Source organism: Entelurus aequoreus, linkage group LG07 (assembly GCF_033978785.1).
Source record: "Entelurus aequoreus isolate RoL-2023_Sb linkage group LG07, RoL_Eaeq_v1.1, whole genome shotgun sequence".
Lineage (NCBI taxonomy): Eukaryota > Metazoa > Chordata > Actinopteri > Syngnathiformes > Syngnathidae > Entelurus > Entelurus aequoreus.
Window position 1 is genome coordinate 43,900,055 of NC_084737.1, and position 19,018 is coordinate 43,919,072.

Sequence of the window (19,018 nt, forward strand, 5' to 3'; positions counted from 1 at the left end):
AGACCAGGGCAAGTGCTGCTGTTCGCAGAGTTCTTGCCCCGGCACCCCAACCGGACCCGACCAACCGTCTCAGCAGTGAGACGCGGGTGTTGAGTTTCTTGCGTGTTGCCAAGAGGTGTTTACGGAAAGTGAGCGACCTGTCCAGGGTGACCCCAAGGTATTTAGGGTCAGGACGAGGGTCTTCAGGTGTAGGACGAGGCCGGCATAGGGTAAGGGAAGCCCCATCCGGCTTCCGCACCTCGAACCTGATCTCACGATCCGCTTCCCAATTGTATAGGTGGAAAGCTTGTGTCACCGTCTTGGATTCGCTGAGCTTCAATCTCCAGTTATGGAGGTAAGCCACTAAAGTCTCCATGTCCTGGCTTAGAGTTCCCTCCAAGGCCTGCCAGTCCCTGTCGGAGTGCAGCAGCGCGAGATCGTCTGCGTATGCGAACCTCCGTGAGACTGTGGCAGGCAGGTCGTATGTATAGATGTTATACAGGAGGGGAGCCAGGACAGATCCCTGGGGGACGCCATTTTTCAGGCGCCGCAACCTGCTTTTATCTCCGTTACTGGTGGTGAGAGTAAAGCTGCGGTTCCAGACAAGCTCCATGATCATTTTGACCATGTGCCTGTCTGGAAGCAGGCGGAGAAGTTTGCAGGTGAGGCCGCGGTGCCAGACTGTGTCATAGGCAGCAGTCAGGTCTATGAAGACGGCACCGGCCTTCTTTTTCGCCTCAAAGCAGTCCTCGATGTCCTGGGTAAGGAGGGCGACCTGATCCACCGTGGACTTCCCACGTCGAAAACCCGCCTGCTCCCGGGGGAGGTGGGGGTCTATGATGGGCTCGACACGGGCGTGAATCAGGCGCTCGAGGACTTTAAAGGGGACGCAGAGCAACGAGATTGGTCTGTAGCTCGTTACGTCATCCTTTGGCTTGTTCGGCTTGGGGATAGCGACAACAGTGGCCCTTCTCCAAATCCTGGGGATCCGGAGTTGGCGCAGGCAAGAAGACAGGAAAACTCTCAGCCAGGACTTCATTGCAGCCATTTTACTAAAAAAGATCGCACCAGCGCTACTTGTAATAATTCAAAGGTTGTTATTTCATCAAGAGGAGAACATACGAGCAATATGCTGAAACATTTGAACGTACAGCATGCAATGAATGTTACGTTTTTGACCCGGGCTGATCTCATCCCAGGCAGCAGCAGTTGACTAAGGTAAATACAACAGGTACAATTACCGCTGATATTCTTAGCGCTAGTACCTGTTAAATTGAAATGAATGCCTTCTCATTGAGGAGACATAGTCTGATCAGTTTGGAGGTGGGCAGTAATAGCTCCAGTTCACATCTGCCACAAGTTTTCACCGCAGCAGGGAAGAGTACCACTCGGCCAGGAACGATGGATGTCACCGAGCAGTGACTAAGTTTGTGGTCAAAAGCTTTCAACAATTTGCCAACTCAAACTATAAACCATAGATGCTTATTCGGTAGGTGAATTTTCAATTGTAGTCAGAGAGAAGTTGTTTTCCTCCAACCACATTTTCTCTCAGTCATTATATTATACAAGTGAAACTCATAAAATTAGAATATCGTGTAAAAGTTCATTCATGTCAGCAATTCAACTTAAAATGTGAAATTAATAAGTAATATTAACTCATTACATGCAAATTGACATATGTCAAGCCTCTATTTAATACAATTTTAATGATCATGGCTTACAGTTTGAAAAAAAACCCCACCACATTTTTTGAGATTTTCAATTAAGGTTTTCATAAGCTGCAAGCAATAAACATCAACATTAGATCAAAAGAAAGTTAAAATATCTCATGTTGCATGCCATGAGCCCATGTTATTATATTAGTTTCACATTGTAAATCTAAACAAACCTTTGCACGGTATATTGCATGGTATATTTTCTAGGTAGATGACAAAGATTCTTAAGAGTTTTGAAAATGTTACGAAATGTTACATTCTTGTGTAATTTCCACATTTTAAATTCTTGTTAAGTTTTTTTCTCTATGCTATGTTCCTGTTAAGACCTCACTGTTGGATTGTAAGGTCATGTTAGCTCTAAAATAAACAAAATTAATGGTAATCTATTATATTATCTTTTTTCCAAATAAGAATCGATAAGAGAACTGATAAAGAACTGAATCGTTAAACAGAATCGAAAAAGGAATCGTAACTGCAAAAATCTTATTAATTCTCATTTGTAATTACAAATGCATTGTTGGATGATTAATTAATTAAAATGATAAGACATGAGAGTCTGGGTTGGCTTAGTGTCGTTAGGTCTGTCTACTTATTTCATAAATAATGTCTAAGTGAGACTGGCCTTGCTTTTTTGCATTTATTCTTAATTGTACTTTTTCTCAAGTTTAATTGTCAATTGTTACCACCAACTGGAACTGATTTGTATCAGCAGCAGCTCAAACCAGCATGTCAAGTGAATACATGAATCTATAATTGATCTAAATTACAATTAGTTTTACAAACGCTGTGTTGTTTTGTGTGTCTCTTGTTCCTTCATCCAGAATGCTTAAACAAGTCTTGCTGATTAGTTGTATTTGCTAATTAAAAAGTGGATATATTGAAAAAGTATGTGCTTCAACTATTTTATTATGTTTTTAGTCTACTACAGTACTTCAGTTGGACTGACTACATTTTTAAATCTCAATTCACTTTCTCAAACTAATGGATGCAAGTACACTCTGCTGATGAAAGTACAGGGTGGCAGTCCTGTTCCAGATCTATCTTATTAGTCTACTATTGCTTTTATACACTCTGTATCTCTCCTCATATTGCTGTGGGATTTTGGAGCTCAAACTAAATATATAACTTTCACTTTGGAGACATATGCATCTTTGATTATTTGTTGCATAAATCTCTCACACACAAATGACTGTTAGAATAGACTACATGTGAAGTATGGAATGAAATTACTGCCAAAACTCCACAAACACTCTAAAATGTTACAGAAACTCAAAGAAACAAATACACAAAAGGTAGAAAAGTAAAATAAAAACAGTTTTCTTCAAGTTAAAAACCATTTGCAAGTAGTAAAACGTTTTTCTTCAAGTTAAAAACGATTTGCAAGGAGACAATTCATTTTCTTCATGTTCGAAACAATTTTCTTCAAGTTAATACTTTAGCATAGTTTTTCCACTTTTTGTTCTACACGCACAATTTTTTATTTCTCACCAGCAAAAACTGTATTCCGCACTCTTCAACGACAGGTGGTGCTCTGCTGAGTCAATTTAAGGCCGACGGAGCTACTGATTCGCGACAGTTCGTCAACCATTAATGACAGAAGAAGAAGAAGAAGAGGAAGAAGACGACAATCGATGCCGGAAGACACAATTGGTCCAAGCATGTGTGAACACTACGTCACTGGACTCGCAATATCATGTTCTGCAATATTTGAATGTTTTAATAATGTTTTGTGTAAAAAATAGCTTACATAGAAATAAAAGGGAACAATAATATAAACATGAACAAGGGGTAAATTTTAAAAAATCAGGGAGTATTATTAACACATTTTCAACCACTTTCACTCTTCTGTCATTGCAATGAATGAAGCCACTGACTACTATCACGTAATTAATTATTTTAAATGTAGATTTTTTTTTTTTTTTAAACAAGACACTTAAATCTATATCTGCAGCCTAACAAAAACTAGACTTTTAAATCATCAGTATTGTGAATTGAGGTATTTGATGTAAATAAAGTACCGTATTTTTCGGACTATAAGTCGCATTTTTTTTTCATAGTTTGGTGCGACTTATACTCAGGAACGATTTATGTGTGAAATTATTAACACATTACAGTAAAATATCAAATAATATTATTTAGCTCATTCACGTAAGAGACTCGACGTATAAGATTTCATGGGATTTAGCGATTATTAGTGACAGATTGTTTGGTAAACGTATAGCATGTTCTATATGTTATAGTTATTTGAATGACTCTTACCATAATATGTTACGTTAACATACCAGGCACGTTCTCAGTTGGTTATTTATGCGTCATACAACATACACTTATTCAGCCTGTTGTTCACTATTCTTTATTTATTTTAAATTGCCTTTCAAATGTCTATTCCCGGTGTTGGGTTTTATCAAATAAATTTACCCAAAAAATGCGATTTACACTCCAGTGCAACTTATATGTTTTTTTCCTTCTTTATTATGCATTTTCGGCCGGTGCGACTTATACTCTGGAGCGACTTATAGTCCGAAAAATACCTAGTAAAACTTATTATTTGCCATTTAAGGCTGCTGAGCACACTGTTCAGGTCTCTGTATGGATTTGAATGGTTTAGGTTTTTTTAAATACTGTATTCTTAAGTAATGTTTGTTTTGTTTTGTATATCATCTTTTATATGACATTGTTCAATAAATAAAGATTCCAAAAAAGAAAACCATGGTAACTTTGTGACGGCGGGCACGATCATAACGACTGTAAAACAAGTTGATGAAAGTGACGAAGCTTCACGCATGCGTGGGCCGATCGTGTCTTCCTGTCAAATTGGAAAAATAACCATAAAAAATTGGTATTGTACTTGCGAATCCTTTTGTGTGTTTGTGGAACCTTTTTTTTTTTATTGTGAAACATTTTTTTGGGTTTGTGGAGTTTTGGCAGTGATTCCACTCCATACACAAACCTGGGCTACGGATCCAAGCCAGCTCTGATTAACTGTGTGATTTTATTGATTGGCTGGTACGATTAGGTGCTGCCATCCATAAAACCCACACACTGCCTCTTTAATGTCCATGTATGTCACAGCAGGCTTGCGTGGTATCAGACAATCTTAGCTGGATTTAGCCGAGCTACTTCGGACATTGAAAATCTTAAGCGTTCCTTTTGTTGTCCAGCGCTCCACTGCATAGTAAAAATACTCTCATAAATACAAATTAAAATACTTACTTCGACTAAGGAGCTGTAGGTTGCGAACTTCTTCCCTAACCTGAAGCTGGAGGACCTGTTGGAGGACTTCCTGCCTTAGTGTCTCCTGGACAACTCCCATTCGCTGGAGCTTCTCCCCATTCAAACGCAGCAAGGCCCGCCCTGTTAGGGCAAGGTGAAGGTTGGTTAGGATTGTCATCTAACATAGTTCTCTTAAATATGTCATGGTGTTACCCCAAGGCAAAGGGGTAGAAGGGTACAGCTGTCTGGAGCTAGTGTGTTGATACTCACAGGTGATGATAGAAGTAATTCTATCAGTAAAGAGGTACCCAGTAATCACCACTAAGCAGGTCTTATTTTCCTGATTGTAAGTTTATCTATGTATTTCTTTGGTGTTTGGTGTACTGCCCAACATAATCAGAATCAGAAATAACAAATATTCAGTCTAAGCCTGGGCCCCTGGAGAGGGGGTCCAGACTGAGGCCAAAGAAATAAAAAAAACTCATAGCCATAGCACACATAAGCATGTGTGTAAACCAAGTTTAACCTGGATCTGACGAAAGTTGTACATTTAGCAGAAATGTATGATCGCATTTTATATGTTCTCACTTCAGCTTCTCTGTACAATCTCATGCAATCGGCTCAATAGCCACCTAGAGTTCACTTGGAATTAGTTTGGTTGTTAAAAACTTACTTTAGAGCTATAAAGAAGGCTGTAACTTTCAGTCATTTATTACACAGGTGACAAAAAACCTGAGCATATCAGTCTGCTTTTTACCAGTTTTCCATTCATTGTAACTGCCATTTACCTTATTGACCTTTTCTGACACAATACAGGGAGAGGAGATACAAATATAATTATTTAATGCTCACAATGTGATTTACCAAGACTGAAACAGTTTTCCTCTGTTGCTTTTGTGTCTATATTTAGCATGTTTGGAAGGTACGTGCGAACTGACACAGTTACACACACATGGCTGTGAGAAGAAAGCGATCGCGCTGCAATGACAGACGATGGAGAACTGTCATTAAAAAAAAATAGGCATATCATCAACTTAGCAATGTCATTGTATAGCTGATTGATGACTTGAGAGCTGGTTGGAGCCAGCAGACACCAACATAAATGTAATTGATTTGTTTCGGTGTCTGCGGGCATTTTTTTTTTTTTTATAGGAGATACATTATTAACATACATTATTCCGTCCTACGTGTCTGTGTCCGTGACGTAAACAAGTTGACGGAGAGCTAACATGAAGATTCCAAGGAAAGGGAAGAAAGAGTCCAGGCCTTTTATCTTTAAGAAGCTTTAGTGGTTTTCACAGGGAATGCACTTTTCCTTTCTTCTTGTCTAATTGGTCATTTCTTTCTTTGTTGTTATTGTAAAACTGTATAAAGAGACACAAATATATGTCAAATAAACACCACTAAGTAACTACATTTCCATAAATGTTTGCTGCATAATATGTTTTCACACATACACACACAGCCCACACAATAGCATGTAAACAGTGCTCATAAAGTGATGTAAATAGCCCTATATAGCCCATGTAACACTCATAGCCACACATGAATAAGATTTACATTTATAAACATTGCCCCCTCCCTTAGAGGAGTGAGCTAGCGAGCAAAGAAGCTACATGCTAAGTAGCAACATGCTAAACAGTAGAACAAGCTATCGTCTCACAGTGCTATTTCTACATTTACACACACACACAACGTCTTCATGTTACTCATAAAACAGACACAAGACTTACAGACAATGTTTCCAAGGCACTTTGTGGGAAGAAACAACAAACTTGGAGCGCTGAAACACGTAAACCTGTCTCGTGTGTAAACAAGTGGGCGTGTAACTGTCGTGCTGAGACTACCGGAAACTAGAGGAGGGAGCAACTCGCCTTCAAAATAAAAGTACCTTCTCATTACCTGATAATGTTACGTCACACTCCCCGCCTGGTATAAATACTATACCACTATTTCGAACTGCAGTAGGAACATGCTTGATACAAATTACAGAAACCTAACTTAACTTAGTCTGTATCATTAGCTGCCAAGAGAAGGACTGTCTCAGAGACAGGCCTCAGAAAAGTCTTTGCAGATCCAGATCTTGTGACCTTGAGTTCTATCTTCCTGACCTTCCCGTCCTGGTCGGGGAAAGTCTTTGTGACAAGAGCCAGGGGCCACTCGTTCTTCTTAGCTTGATTGTCTTTGAGCAACACGAGGTCACCCTCCTTCAGATTAGGCTTGACATCTTGCCACTTGTTGCGATTTTGAAGTGTGGGAAGGTATTCACGCCTCCATCTGTGCCAAAAGGTGTTGGCGAGATGCTGCACCTTCCTCCACTGCTGGCGGTAGAGATCCTTGTTGTCGAACGTTCCAGGAGGGGCAGGGAGAGTGCACAACTTCTGCGTCAATAGCGAAGCAGGGGTTAGAAGGAAAGGAGATTCCGGGTCTGAGGAGATCGGTGTGAGTGGTCTGGCATTAATGATCGCTGTTACTTCTGCCATTAGCGTAGACAACACTTCATGAGTGAGATGTGATCGGCTGGATTCTTGAAGCATGGAGTCAAGAATTCTTCTGGAGACTCCAATCATGCGTTCCCAGGCTCCCCCCATATGGGAGGAATGAGGCGGGTTGAAAATCCACGTACACCCTTCCTCACCAAAATACTTCCTGACATTGGGCTCTTTGGGATCTGTTAGGACCATGTGCAACTCCTTGCAGGCACCAATGAAGTTTGTCCCACAGTCGGAACGAATCTGCTTTGCGGGTCCTCTCAGTGCAAATAATCGACGTAAAGCGTTGATGAAACTTGATGTTTCCATTGATTCGATGAGTTCTATGTGCACGGCACGCGTGCTCATGCACGTGAAGAGCACTGCCCACCTATTGCTTTCAGCTTGACCGCCACGGGTTCGTCTCGTGGTGACAGACCAGGGACCGAACACATCAAGTCCCACATAGGTAAAAGGTGGCTCTGTGCACAGACGGTCAGGGGAGAGATCCGCCATTTTCTGTTCAGCAGTCCTTCCACGAAGTTTGTTGCAAACCACACATTTGCGGAGAATGCTGTTGATGCACCGTTTGGCACCAACGATCCAGTATCCTGCTGTACAGATGGATCCTTCTGTGAAGACACGACCCTGATGTTTGACCTTTTGGTGGTAGTGTCTCACAAGGAGCTTCCCAATTTGGTTGTGGGCTGGAATGATAATAGGAAACTGCTCTCCAATGTCCAGTGTGGCATGCTTGAGCCTTCCTCCTATCCTCAAAAGTCCCTTTTCATCCATGTAAGGGTCCAGCTTTCTTAGGGGACTGTCTTTTGGAATGTTTTTCTCAGCAGCCAAGCAGTCGAGCTCAGTTCTGTAAGTCTCTATTTGCACACAACTAATTATGAGAGTCTCTGCTTTTGATAGTTGTTGTGCTGTACAAGGTTTAGTGATATCGTCAGTTGTGACTGATGTTCTTTTACGTTCCAGCATGTTGGTTATGGAAGCGATAGCCCGTACTAATGACTTCCATGTGGAAAATCGCCCAAACCGATGAGATCCTAGCTTAGAGTGAGGAATGGAAAGTGCTGTAGCATGGGAACGTACCTCGCTGTCAGTGTCTGGGTCGACGAGCTTGTGATGTTCCATTTCAGAGCTGGGAACTTCATCAGGCAGGTACAGAAAGGTGGGTCCTGTGAGCCATGTAGTGTTTGTTAGCTCCGTGGCAGGAACTGATCGTGTAGCATGATCTGCTGGGTTTTGAGCTGTGTGGACGTAGTGCCACTGATCTGGTTTGATTGACCTTCTGATTCGCTGCACCCTGTTGTAGACGTACACGTAGAATCGCCTGGTCTGGTTGTAGATGTATCCCAGGACGACTCTGCTGTCTGTGTAGAAATGCATTATGTCAATACAAATGTCCAGCTCTCTCTGTACCAACTCTGCCATTTCCACTGCGAGTACAGCAGCTCCCAATTCCAGTCTTGGAATAGTGTGGGCGGATGGAGGTGCTAGTTTCGCCTTTCCCAGGACAAAACCGACGTGGCACCCTCCATCGCTGTCAATTACTTTGAGGTAGCCAACGGCAGCGATAGCCTTTACTGAAGCGTCACAGAAAAAACGAAGTTCTCTCTTCTGTGCAGTAGACAAGGTGGTAGTTGAGTACGCTCTAGGTATCCTGATGTCTTGTAAATCTTGTAATGAATCTTTCCACATCTTCCATTCAGCTTCCTTTGTCTTCGGTAGAGGGGTGTCCCAGTCAAGGGCTTCGTTGCAAGTCAGTTCTCGGAGTAGAAACTTCCCTTGAATGACGACTGGAGCTACAAGACCGAGAGGGTCGAACAGGCTATTCACTACTGCTAGAGCACCTCTACGGGTGTAGGGTTTCTCTGTGGCTATTGTTTTGTAGGTGAAGATGTCATGCTTTAGCTCCCAGCTGAGTCCCAAACCGCGTTGGACGAGAGTGGAGTTGTCGTTGAAATCCAAGTTTTGTAGTCCTCCTGCATGATCTTCCTGAGAGAAGGCCTTTAGCACATTAGAGCAGTTGGATGCTATCTTGTGGAGTCTCAGGTTTGAAGCAGCCAACATCTCCTGTGTCCTTGTCAGCAGGTCGATGGCTTCCGTGGCTGAGGGTAGCGACGTGAGCCCGTCGTCGACGTAGAAGTCGCGTTCCACAAAGTGTTTGGCATCTAATCCATGTTCCTCTGCTCCATGTTCTGCTGCACGGTGAAGCCCGTAGATGGCTACTGCTGGGGAGGGTGAGTTACCGAATATATGGACTTTCATGCGATACTCCACAATCTCTTGGCCGGGGTCGTTTTCTTTGAACCACAAGAAGCGCAAAAAGTCTATGTTGTCTTTGCGAACGACAAAGCTGTGGAACATTTGTTCAATGTCTGCTATTACAGCAACAGTCTCTCTTCTGAAGCGCAGCAACACGCCGAGCAAACTGTTGTTTAGATCCGGCCCAGTAAGTAGTACGTCATTCAGGGAAATGCCATGATGTTGAGCACTGGAGTCGAAGACGACCCTGATCTTGTCCGGCTTCTGGAGATGATAGACACCAGAAATAGGTAAGTACCAGCACTCACCTCCTTCCTCTAGTGGCGGTTCCAACTCAGCATAGTTGTGATCGAAGATGTTCTGCATGAAGGCAAAGAAGTCATCCTTCATCTTTGGCTTTCTTTCAAAGGTGTGACGAAGAGTGGTAAGTCTGCTGAGTACTTGTTCTCTATTGTTTGGGAGTCTTTGACGGGGAGATCTGAATGGAAGCGGTGCCACCCAGCTGTTGGTGTCATCCATTGTCATCTCTCTGTCCATGAAATCCAGGAACATTCTGTCCTCGATGGAAAGTCCTACTTGATCATCATCTTTAGTGCTCTGGAAGATAGTGTTGCCCAAGTTGCTGGCATCGAGGACAGGGATGCTGAATTTAAGGCTGATAGAAGAAGTTGTATTGTGTACTTTTGAGCTGAACCTTTCCTTGACTTGAAGCTGGTTGGGACATGGAGTGAGGAGAGATGGTCTTCCATTTTCAAGCACACTGGTACGGTAGGAAGTCACAGCTGCCGCTTTGTGGGCTGACCCGAGACACACATCTCCTACGACAACCCAGCCAAGATCCAGTCGTTGGGCGAAGGGGGCACTATGAGGACCGTTACGCTGCTCTCTGACTTTATGGACCTGAAGGACGTCGCGTCCAAGAAGTATTAGTATCTGGGCTTCAGGGTCCAGACGTGGGATCATGTGAGCGATGGACCTCAAGTGGTTGTGGTGTCGTGCGACCTCGGGAGTTGGGATCTCGGACCGGTCGTCTGGCATGTGGTTACATTCTATGAGTGTTGGAAGCACCACACTGGTTTTTCCATCCAGAGACTCTGCGATGAACCCAGTGGCTCTCCTTCCGGATGTCTCGGTGACTCCTGCACATGTCCGGAGAGTGTAAGGTGAGTCTGAAACTTTGATTTGGAAGAGGTCAAAGAACTCAGACCTCGCCAGGGATCTGTTGCTCTGGTCATCTAGGAGGATGTAGACGTTAGTAGCTCTGTCTGGGTGTGTTTTGGGATAAACCTTAACAAGGCATATCTTGGAACAGGACCGGAGGCTTTGCCCTTTGCCGCAGACTTCTGTACATTTCGAGGTGACTGCTGGTCCAGGCGCTTTCTCTTCACTCTCCCCGCCATACTGTGAGGGGGGGTCCTTGTTCTCTTTATCCCACGGTGTAGGTCCAGGATGAAGTGCGGCTACATGGTCGTCGCTCTCACAATTATTACACTTGAGAGCAGTCTTACAGTTCCTCGCCAGGTGGGTCGTGGAGGAGCAACACTTGAAGCAGACCCCATTGTCTTTCAGAAAGGCTCTGCGCTCTTCAAGTGGTTTGCTTCGAAAACCACGGCACTTGTTCAGAGGATGTGGTTTCTGATGTATGGGACACTGTCTCCCGACATCGTCGAGCTTGTAACTTGAACTGAACATTTGAGAAGTTGAGTTGTTTCCTTCGACATCTGTCTTGTGGGTAGATACTTGTCGTTTAGCGTATCTTGCCCCTCTTTCAAACTGTTCGTGCTTTGGGGAATGATTAGATGTTTTCAACGGAGTTAGAGTGAGGGAAAAACTGGGGTCGTTTCTTCTACGTGCTTCGCTGCAGATGAAGTCGGTGAAGTAGGCAAAAGGGGGAAAGGAAACATTGTACTGCTCCTTGTACTGAGAACCCTTAGCCAACCATTTTTCTTGCAGACCGTGTGGCAGCTTTTCTACAATGGGGTTCACACCCCTGGCTGTGTCCAGGTATGAGAGCCCTTGCAGGTAGTCTTCAGACTTAGCAGCGTTTAACTCTGAGAGCAGGTCTCCAAGTTCCCTTAGTTTTGTGGGTTCTTTGTTGGACAGCTTCGGAAAATCCTCAAGTCTTTTGAAGAGGGATCTCTCTATCACCTCCGGGGAGCCGTAGCACTCTTCTAGGCGTTCCCAGACAAGTTGCAGACCTACAGCAGGGTTGGCGACATGGACAGAGCGACTCCTTTTGACATGCTCCGAGGACTCTCTTCCTAGCCACTTTGTTAATAGGTTGAGTTCCTCACTGGCATTTAAGTTGAGTTCTCCAGTAGCGTTGATGTAAGAGGACTTCCATGCCCAGTAGTTTTCCGGGTGGTCGTTGAACTGGGTGAGACCGGAGCTCACAAGCTCCCGGCGCACGAAATATCTTGCAATGTCACTCATAGCAGTCATGTCTTTTGGATTTGACTGCAGTGGGGTTCTGAGAGGGGGATAATATGACTGGACAGGCGAGAACTGACGAGGTGGGACCGTGTCAGGGAATTGTCGATGTACTACAGGCACCGACCTTGTGGGTTGCTGTGTAGCAGCTGATGTAGGCCTCCCAGTTTGTTGTGTAGGAGCAGTAATTGTCAACTCTTTGGGTAGTTGAGCTGCAGCTGACAGTTGAGGAGTTTGGGGAGTATATGTTTCTAGTACAGGGGGCTCTCCATAGCTAGATTGTCGCTTTGTGTGTTGTTCAACATAGTCGTGTGTGCGTTGGTTGCTATTGCTAGCCAATCCAAAGTGGCTCATTCTACTTCCTTCACGGCTCTCAAGCTCAGCTGCTTCTTCGAGGAATTGGGTTTCAGCTAATGCTGCTGCTACCTCCTTCTCATCCTGCAGTGTTGATAACTCGGCTGCTATTCTGGCTTCTTTAGCCTTCAGTTCTGCTTCTCGGCGTCCGTAGGAAGCGCGTGCGCGCGCAACTTCGAGTTTAGCGCGGGCCTTGATAGCAGCTTTGCTAGTTGAGGAAAGACTGGATCCTGCAGTCGTGGTGGAATGCAGGGAGGCAGCGTCGTGTCCACTGTCTCGTTCCGTGCTGGCCACGTCACCGCTGCCGATGTCTCCACTTGTTTCGGCGTTGTCCATTTTTATTGCTTCTGTTGTTAAAGTGCCCGCCGTGAAGCTTGTCTTTTTACTATTCCGTCCTATGTGTCTGTGTCCGTGACGTAAACAAGTTGACGGATAGCTAACATGAAGATTCCAAGGAAAGGGAATAAAGCGTCCAGGCCTTTTATCTTTAAGAAGCTTTAGTGGTTTTCACAGGGAATGCACTTTTCCTTTCTTCTTGTCTAATTGGTCATTTCTTTCTTTGTTGTTATTGTAAAACTGTATAAAGAGACACAAATATATGTCAAATAAACACCACTAAGTAACTACATTTCCATAAATGTTTGCTGCATAATATGTTTTCACACATACACACACAGCCCACACAATAGCATGTAAACAGTGCTCATAAAGTGATGTAAATAGCCCTATATAGCCCATGTAACACTCATAGCCACACATGAATAAGATTTACATTTATAAACATTGCCCCCTCCCTTAGAGGAGTGAGCTAGCGAGCAAAGAAGCTACACGCTAAGTAGCAACAAGCTAAACAGTAGAACAAGCTATCGTCGCACAGTGCTATTTCTACATTTACACACACACACAACGTCTTCATGTTACTCATAAAACAGACACAAGACTTACAGACAATGTTTCCAAGGCACTTTGTGGGAAGAAACAACAAACTTGGAGCGCTGAAACACGTAAACCTGTCTCGTGTGTAAACAAGTGGGCGTCTAACTGTCGTGCTGAGACTACCGGAAACTAGAGGAGGGAGCAACTCGCCTTCAAAATAAAAGTCCCTTCTCATAACCTGATAATGTTACGTCACATACATAGAGGAACTTGAGAGTTCCTGGTACAAATCCATCTTTGCCAACCTAGTCACTGACGATGGATCCTTGGGCAAGACACTTCAGTGCCGCTCAAATTGGTTTATGAATGTGAATGAATGTTTGGTGGTGGTTGGAGAGGCCGTTAGCACAAATTGGCAACCGTCAGTCTTCCTCAGGGCAGCTGTGGCTACAAGTGTAACTTACCACCATCAACGTGTAAATGTGGAGTGAATGAATGATGGGTTCTCAAAGGTGGTGTTATGATTCATTCACTACATCGATCTAAAGTATATTCCCAAGATTCAACTACGTCGATCTGAGCTCAGTAAGTAGGACTGCCGGAAAATATATACTGTATACCGACCTAACATAATTTCAAAAGGCAATAAATCAATTGTATTGATACTAGCAAAAAGAAAACATTGGATTTAAGAACGGCACTTTTAATGAGGACATTAAACATTATTCAAGTCTGTCTGTCTGTCTGTCTGTGGCATCATCGAAACACGCCATCAGTCATCAACACAGAATGGAGGATACATACGGTGGCTGAGAAAGGTCAGAACAAATGCAAACGCCACAAGACAATAACATAAAGCCACAACACCATAACTCTCAGCTACAGCACGATTGCAAACGCCACAAGACAATAACATAAAGCCACAACACAACTTTAAGCCACAAAAGATGTGACGGATGGACACAACGGAAGTGAGAGTGGACCAACTTTCATCAACAGACCGAGTGGCTGAGGCTGAAGGTTAAAAAAGGTGTAATGAACATAGTATATTGATATTATTGAAAAAAATTACACAAAAGTTATTTATGACTGAAAAAGTGGTAACACTCCACTTACTTTTCCAACTTTGTTCATTACACGGTTCTCAATTTTACGTCTCAGGAAGTCCGTGAATTGCCGAAATGTGTCCGCTGTCATTTCCGTTGCGTCTTTATTTTGATGTGTTTTGGCTTAAAGTTGTGTTATGTATTATGGCTTTATACTGTTGTTTTGTGGCGTTTTTGTTTGTTGTGGCTTTTGCAATTGTGCTATAGATTGAAAGTTGTTGTGTTGTGGCTTTATGCTGTTGTGTTGTAGGGAATGCATTTATTGAAATCTTTCTAGGCCACCGAAGCTGTTTATTAAAATAAGAGTAGTAGCAGAACAAACCACTGCTCATTTAAACTGTAAAAATTTGGTTGCACTTTATTTTTCATATTAATATTGTATTATTTTTGTAATGAAAAAAATAGCAGGTAAATCTATTGTTAAAATGTAGGTTACTCTACGGCGTGGCGAAGTTGGTAGAGTGGCCGTGCCAGCAATCGGAGTGTTGCTGGTTACTGGGGTTCAATTCCCACCTTCTACCTTCCTAGTCACGTCCGTTGTGTCCTTGGGCAAGACACTTCACCCTTTGCCTCTGATGGGTGCTGGTTAGCGCCTTGCATGGCAGCTCCCGCCATCAGTGTGTGAATGTGTGTGTGAATGGGTAAATGTGGAAATACTGTCAAAGCGCTTTGAGTACCTTGAAGGTAGAAAAGCGCTATACAAGTATAACCCATGTATCATTTATTTATTTATTGAGCATTTCTTGAATGTTGAAAATGAGAGCAGAAAAAGTTTCCTCATGTTAATTCAACCTAAAGAGTTGGTTGCATTTTATTCAAATAAAAAGGGAATGCATTGGCCATTAATTGTTGTTTACTTGCTTGTTTGTATCTACATTTCATTTTTATCTAATTCCCTTAAAAGAAATAACAGGAATATACGAAACTTCACCTGTAGTGTCCAGTATCCAGTATTTATTTCACAGTCACTGGTTGATTTCTTTGTTTTTGCTAAAAAGTTTGCTGAATCGATTCTATGCTACCTGGTAGGGTCTCCCAAGACAAACAGGTCCTAGGTGAGGGATCAGACAAAGAGCAGCTTGAAGACCTTTATGATGAAGAAACAACGAGGACTCAGATTTCCCTCGCCAGCAACCAAATCTCACCTACTCAGTGGCCTAGTGGTTAGAGTGTCTGCCCTGAGATCGGTAGGTTGTGAGTTCAAACCCCGGCCGAGTCATACCAAAGACTTTAAAAATGGGACCCATTACCTCCCTGCTTGGCACTCAGCATCATCCCGGACGCGGCACTGCTGCTGCCCACTGCTCCCCTCACCTCCCAGGGGGTGAACAAGGAGATGGGTCAAATGCAGAGGACAAATTTCACCACACCTAGTGTGTGTGTGACAATCATTGGTACTTTAACATAACTTTAAGGACGCGGGTCACCAGGGCCCCCCCAGGCCCGGAGGTGGGGCTCGATGGCGAGCGCCTGATGCCCGGGCCGGGCCCCATGGGGACAACGTGGGTCCCCCTTACAATGGGCTCACCACTCATAGGAGGGGGCATAGAGGTGGGGGGCAGTGTGAGCTGGGCGTAAGCCGAAGGCAGGGCACTTGGCAGTCCGACACAACGGTGGCTAATTGCCATGAGCGCATGTGTTGGTGCAGGTGAGAGAGAGAGCAAACGGCTGCTGTTGATATAACAGAGGATAAAGAGTTGCTTTTGGCTTGGTTTGTACGGTAGACAATGACCAGTTTTACTAGATAGAAGTATTTTACCAATTTTTTTGGTGTGGTTATGGCCAACAAACAATTTAGCCAAAAAAAATAAAGGGATCGATGGAATTCCTGTCCTCATTAAAGCGTCTCGACAGACGTTACAATAATTTAACAGTGTTGACAAACATTGTTTTATCTGTTGTGGCCGCTTTTCGTCACCTGTTACTCACAGTTGCATTGCAAAATCATTCAAAACAAATTATTTGTTTATTTTGTTTTGAGTGGGATTATATTTTGTGCGCGGCATAGATTTGCTGTGCGCAGAGGACGCGTGAGCAGTGCGCAATTGGGCAGGTGCGCACCTTAGAGGGAACGTTGCCGGAGGGTGTGGTATCGTGGGATCACACTCCTCAGCCTTCCCCGTAAGGTCTATTCAGGTGTACTGGAGAGGAGGCTACGCCGGACCGTCGAACCTCAGATTCAGGAGGAGCAGTGTGGTTTTTGTCCTGTTTGTGGAACTGTGGACCAGCTCTTTACTCTCCGCAGGGTCCTTGAGGGTGCATGGGAGTTTGCCCAACCAGTCTACATGTGTTTTGTGGACTTGGAGAAGGTATTCGACCGTGTCCCTCGGGAAGTCCTGTGGGGAGTGCTCAGAGAGTATGGAGTATCGGACTGTCTGATTGTGGCGGTACGCTCCCTGTATGATCAGTGTCAGAGCTTGGTCCGCATTGCCGGCACACCCGTTTTCAGTGAGGGTTGGACTCCGCCAGGGCTGCCTTTTGTCACCGATTTTGTTCATAACTTTTATGGACAGAATTTCTAGGCGCAGTCAGGGCGTTGAGGGGATCTGGTTTGGTGGCTGCAAGATTAGGTCTCTGCTTTTTGCAGATGATGTGGTCCTGATGGCTTCATCAGGCCGGGATACTCTGTCGACACTGTATCGATCCCTTGTGGTAAAGAAGGAGATGAGCCGGAAGGCAAAGCTCTCAATTTATCGGTTGATCTACCTTCCCATCCTCACCTATGGTCATGCGCTTTGGGTTATGACCAAAAGGACAAGATCACGGGTACAAGCTGCCAAAATGAGTTTCCTCCGTCGGGTGGCGAGGCTCTCTCTTGGAGATAGGGTGAGAAGCTCTGTCATTCGGGAGGAGCTCAAAGTAAAGCCGCTGCTCCTCCACAGTAAAAAAAAAAAAAAAATTTTTTTTGGTCATAAAGAAATACAATCATGTGTGCTTACGGACTGTATCCCTGCAGACTGTATTGATTTATATTGATATATAATGTATATATTGTGTTTTTCATGTTGATTTAATAAAACAAATAATTTTTTTTTTTTTTTTCTTAAATTTCTTGTGCGGCCGCGGCCCGGTACCAATCGGTCCACGGACCGGTACCGGGCCGCGGCCCGGTGGTTGGGCACCACTGGTGTAAAGCACGTCCCCACTGGACTCTAGAGCAGTGGAGACGCCTTCTCTGGAGTGATGAATCATGCTTTTCCATCTGGCAATCTGATGGACGAGTCTGGGTTTGGAGGTTGCCAGGAGAACGCTACATTTCGGACTGCATTGTGCCGAGTGTGAAATTTGGTGGAGGAGGAATTATGGTGTGGGGGTTGTGTTTTCAGGAATTGGGCTTGGCCCCTTAGTTCCAGTGAAAGGAACTTTGAATGCTCCAGGATACCAAAACATTTTGGACAATTCCGTGGTTTGGCACTTCAAGTTCATATGTGAGTAAAGGCAGGTGGCCAAATACTTTTGGCAATATAGTATATATTTGCAGTCAGTCATACCATCATCTTTTTGTCACTTAAAACATTCAGAGGACATGACCTCGGTGTCCTCAATTGTAAATCATCCCATGGGTGTACATAATGTTGTGACTGGGTGAAAAAGTTAAATTTCGACAGTGTCTGGAAAAAAAATAGCGGTGACGACTTCAAGATATATATTGAAACAGTGTACAAAGATAAATTATGATACTTTCGAAGAGGGTGGGGTGTGGTTTTATTGACAATCTGGGATGGCCTCCATAAACGAATATGCAGACAGACTCAAAAAACGGTTTATAAAAGTGACTGTGGAGCAAAATTTACACAAAATGTATACCAAAGGATATACAATACATATTATCGATACCACAAGGAAGTGCTGTAAAAGTAGATTAAATAATAATAGGTAGCCTTCATGAAAATGTTTAAAAACATTTGAAATCGATATTTTAAAATAATAAATCCATTTAGATCCGGGATAAATAGGGATCGCGATTTGGATGTTAATACATTTTTTCAGCACCCCTATTAAATATGTACCCTCGCCATTTAGTGGAAGAGCACATAATTGTTCTGCATGTTACTGTGGCTCATTAGCATAGCATAGCTAGATGAAAACATATATATTATTTTTTAGTAAATAATAATTTTTGAACCAATTAAGTGAACTGGGATTATTTCCCACGGCACACCTGAAAATCCCTGGTGGCACATTAGGCAAAGTAGTTGAGAATCTGCCTTAAACCCATATCAGGAAATACGCAGGCAGTCAGATTAGTATATCCCCTGTCCCATTTTAGAACTCATAAAATATAAATACCTTTAATAGAGAGTTGGCTGTCATATTTCAAAAGAGAAACAGGAGGGTGAAAAAAATGTGTGATTGTTAGTGATCTGGCTTGAACATCATCCACCAGTTGAAATATGGTTTGAGGGTATTTTGTGATTTGTTGAGTTGGCATGCCTGCCTCACGCTCACACAATTACACCTCTATTCAAACCCTCATTTCCTGCTTGGACCATCTCCGCTGTTTGGAACCGCTGATGAAGACATTCATTTCTGCTTGGTGAACACAATGCATTACCAAACAAATGTTATTGTATAAATACAGACGTATTCATATCAC

General features: G+C 43.5%; 1 protein-coding gene across 1 annotated transcript in view; it reads right to left on the reverse strand.

Moving 5' to 3' along the window:
* Nucleotides 1-19,018, reverse strand: part of samd10b (sterile alpha motif domain containing 10b) — a 187,659-nt gene that overhangs the window by 23,535 nt on the left and 145,106 nt on the right. Inside the window, exon 4 of the mRNA XM_062053743.1 lies at nucleotides 4,908-5,048. Within this exon, the coding sequence (XP_061909727.1) occupies nucleotides 4,908-5,048 (141 nt within the window). The remainder of the gene's footprint in view (nucleotides 1-4,907; nucleotides 5,049-19,018) is intronic.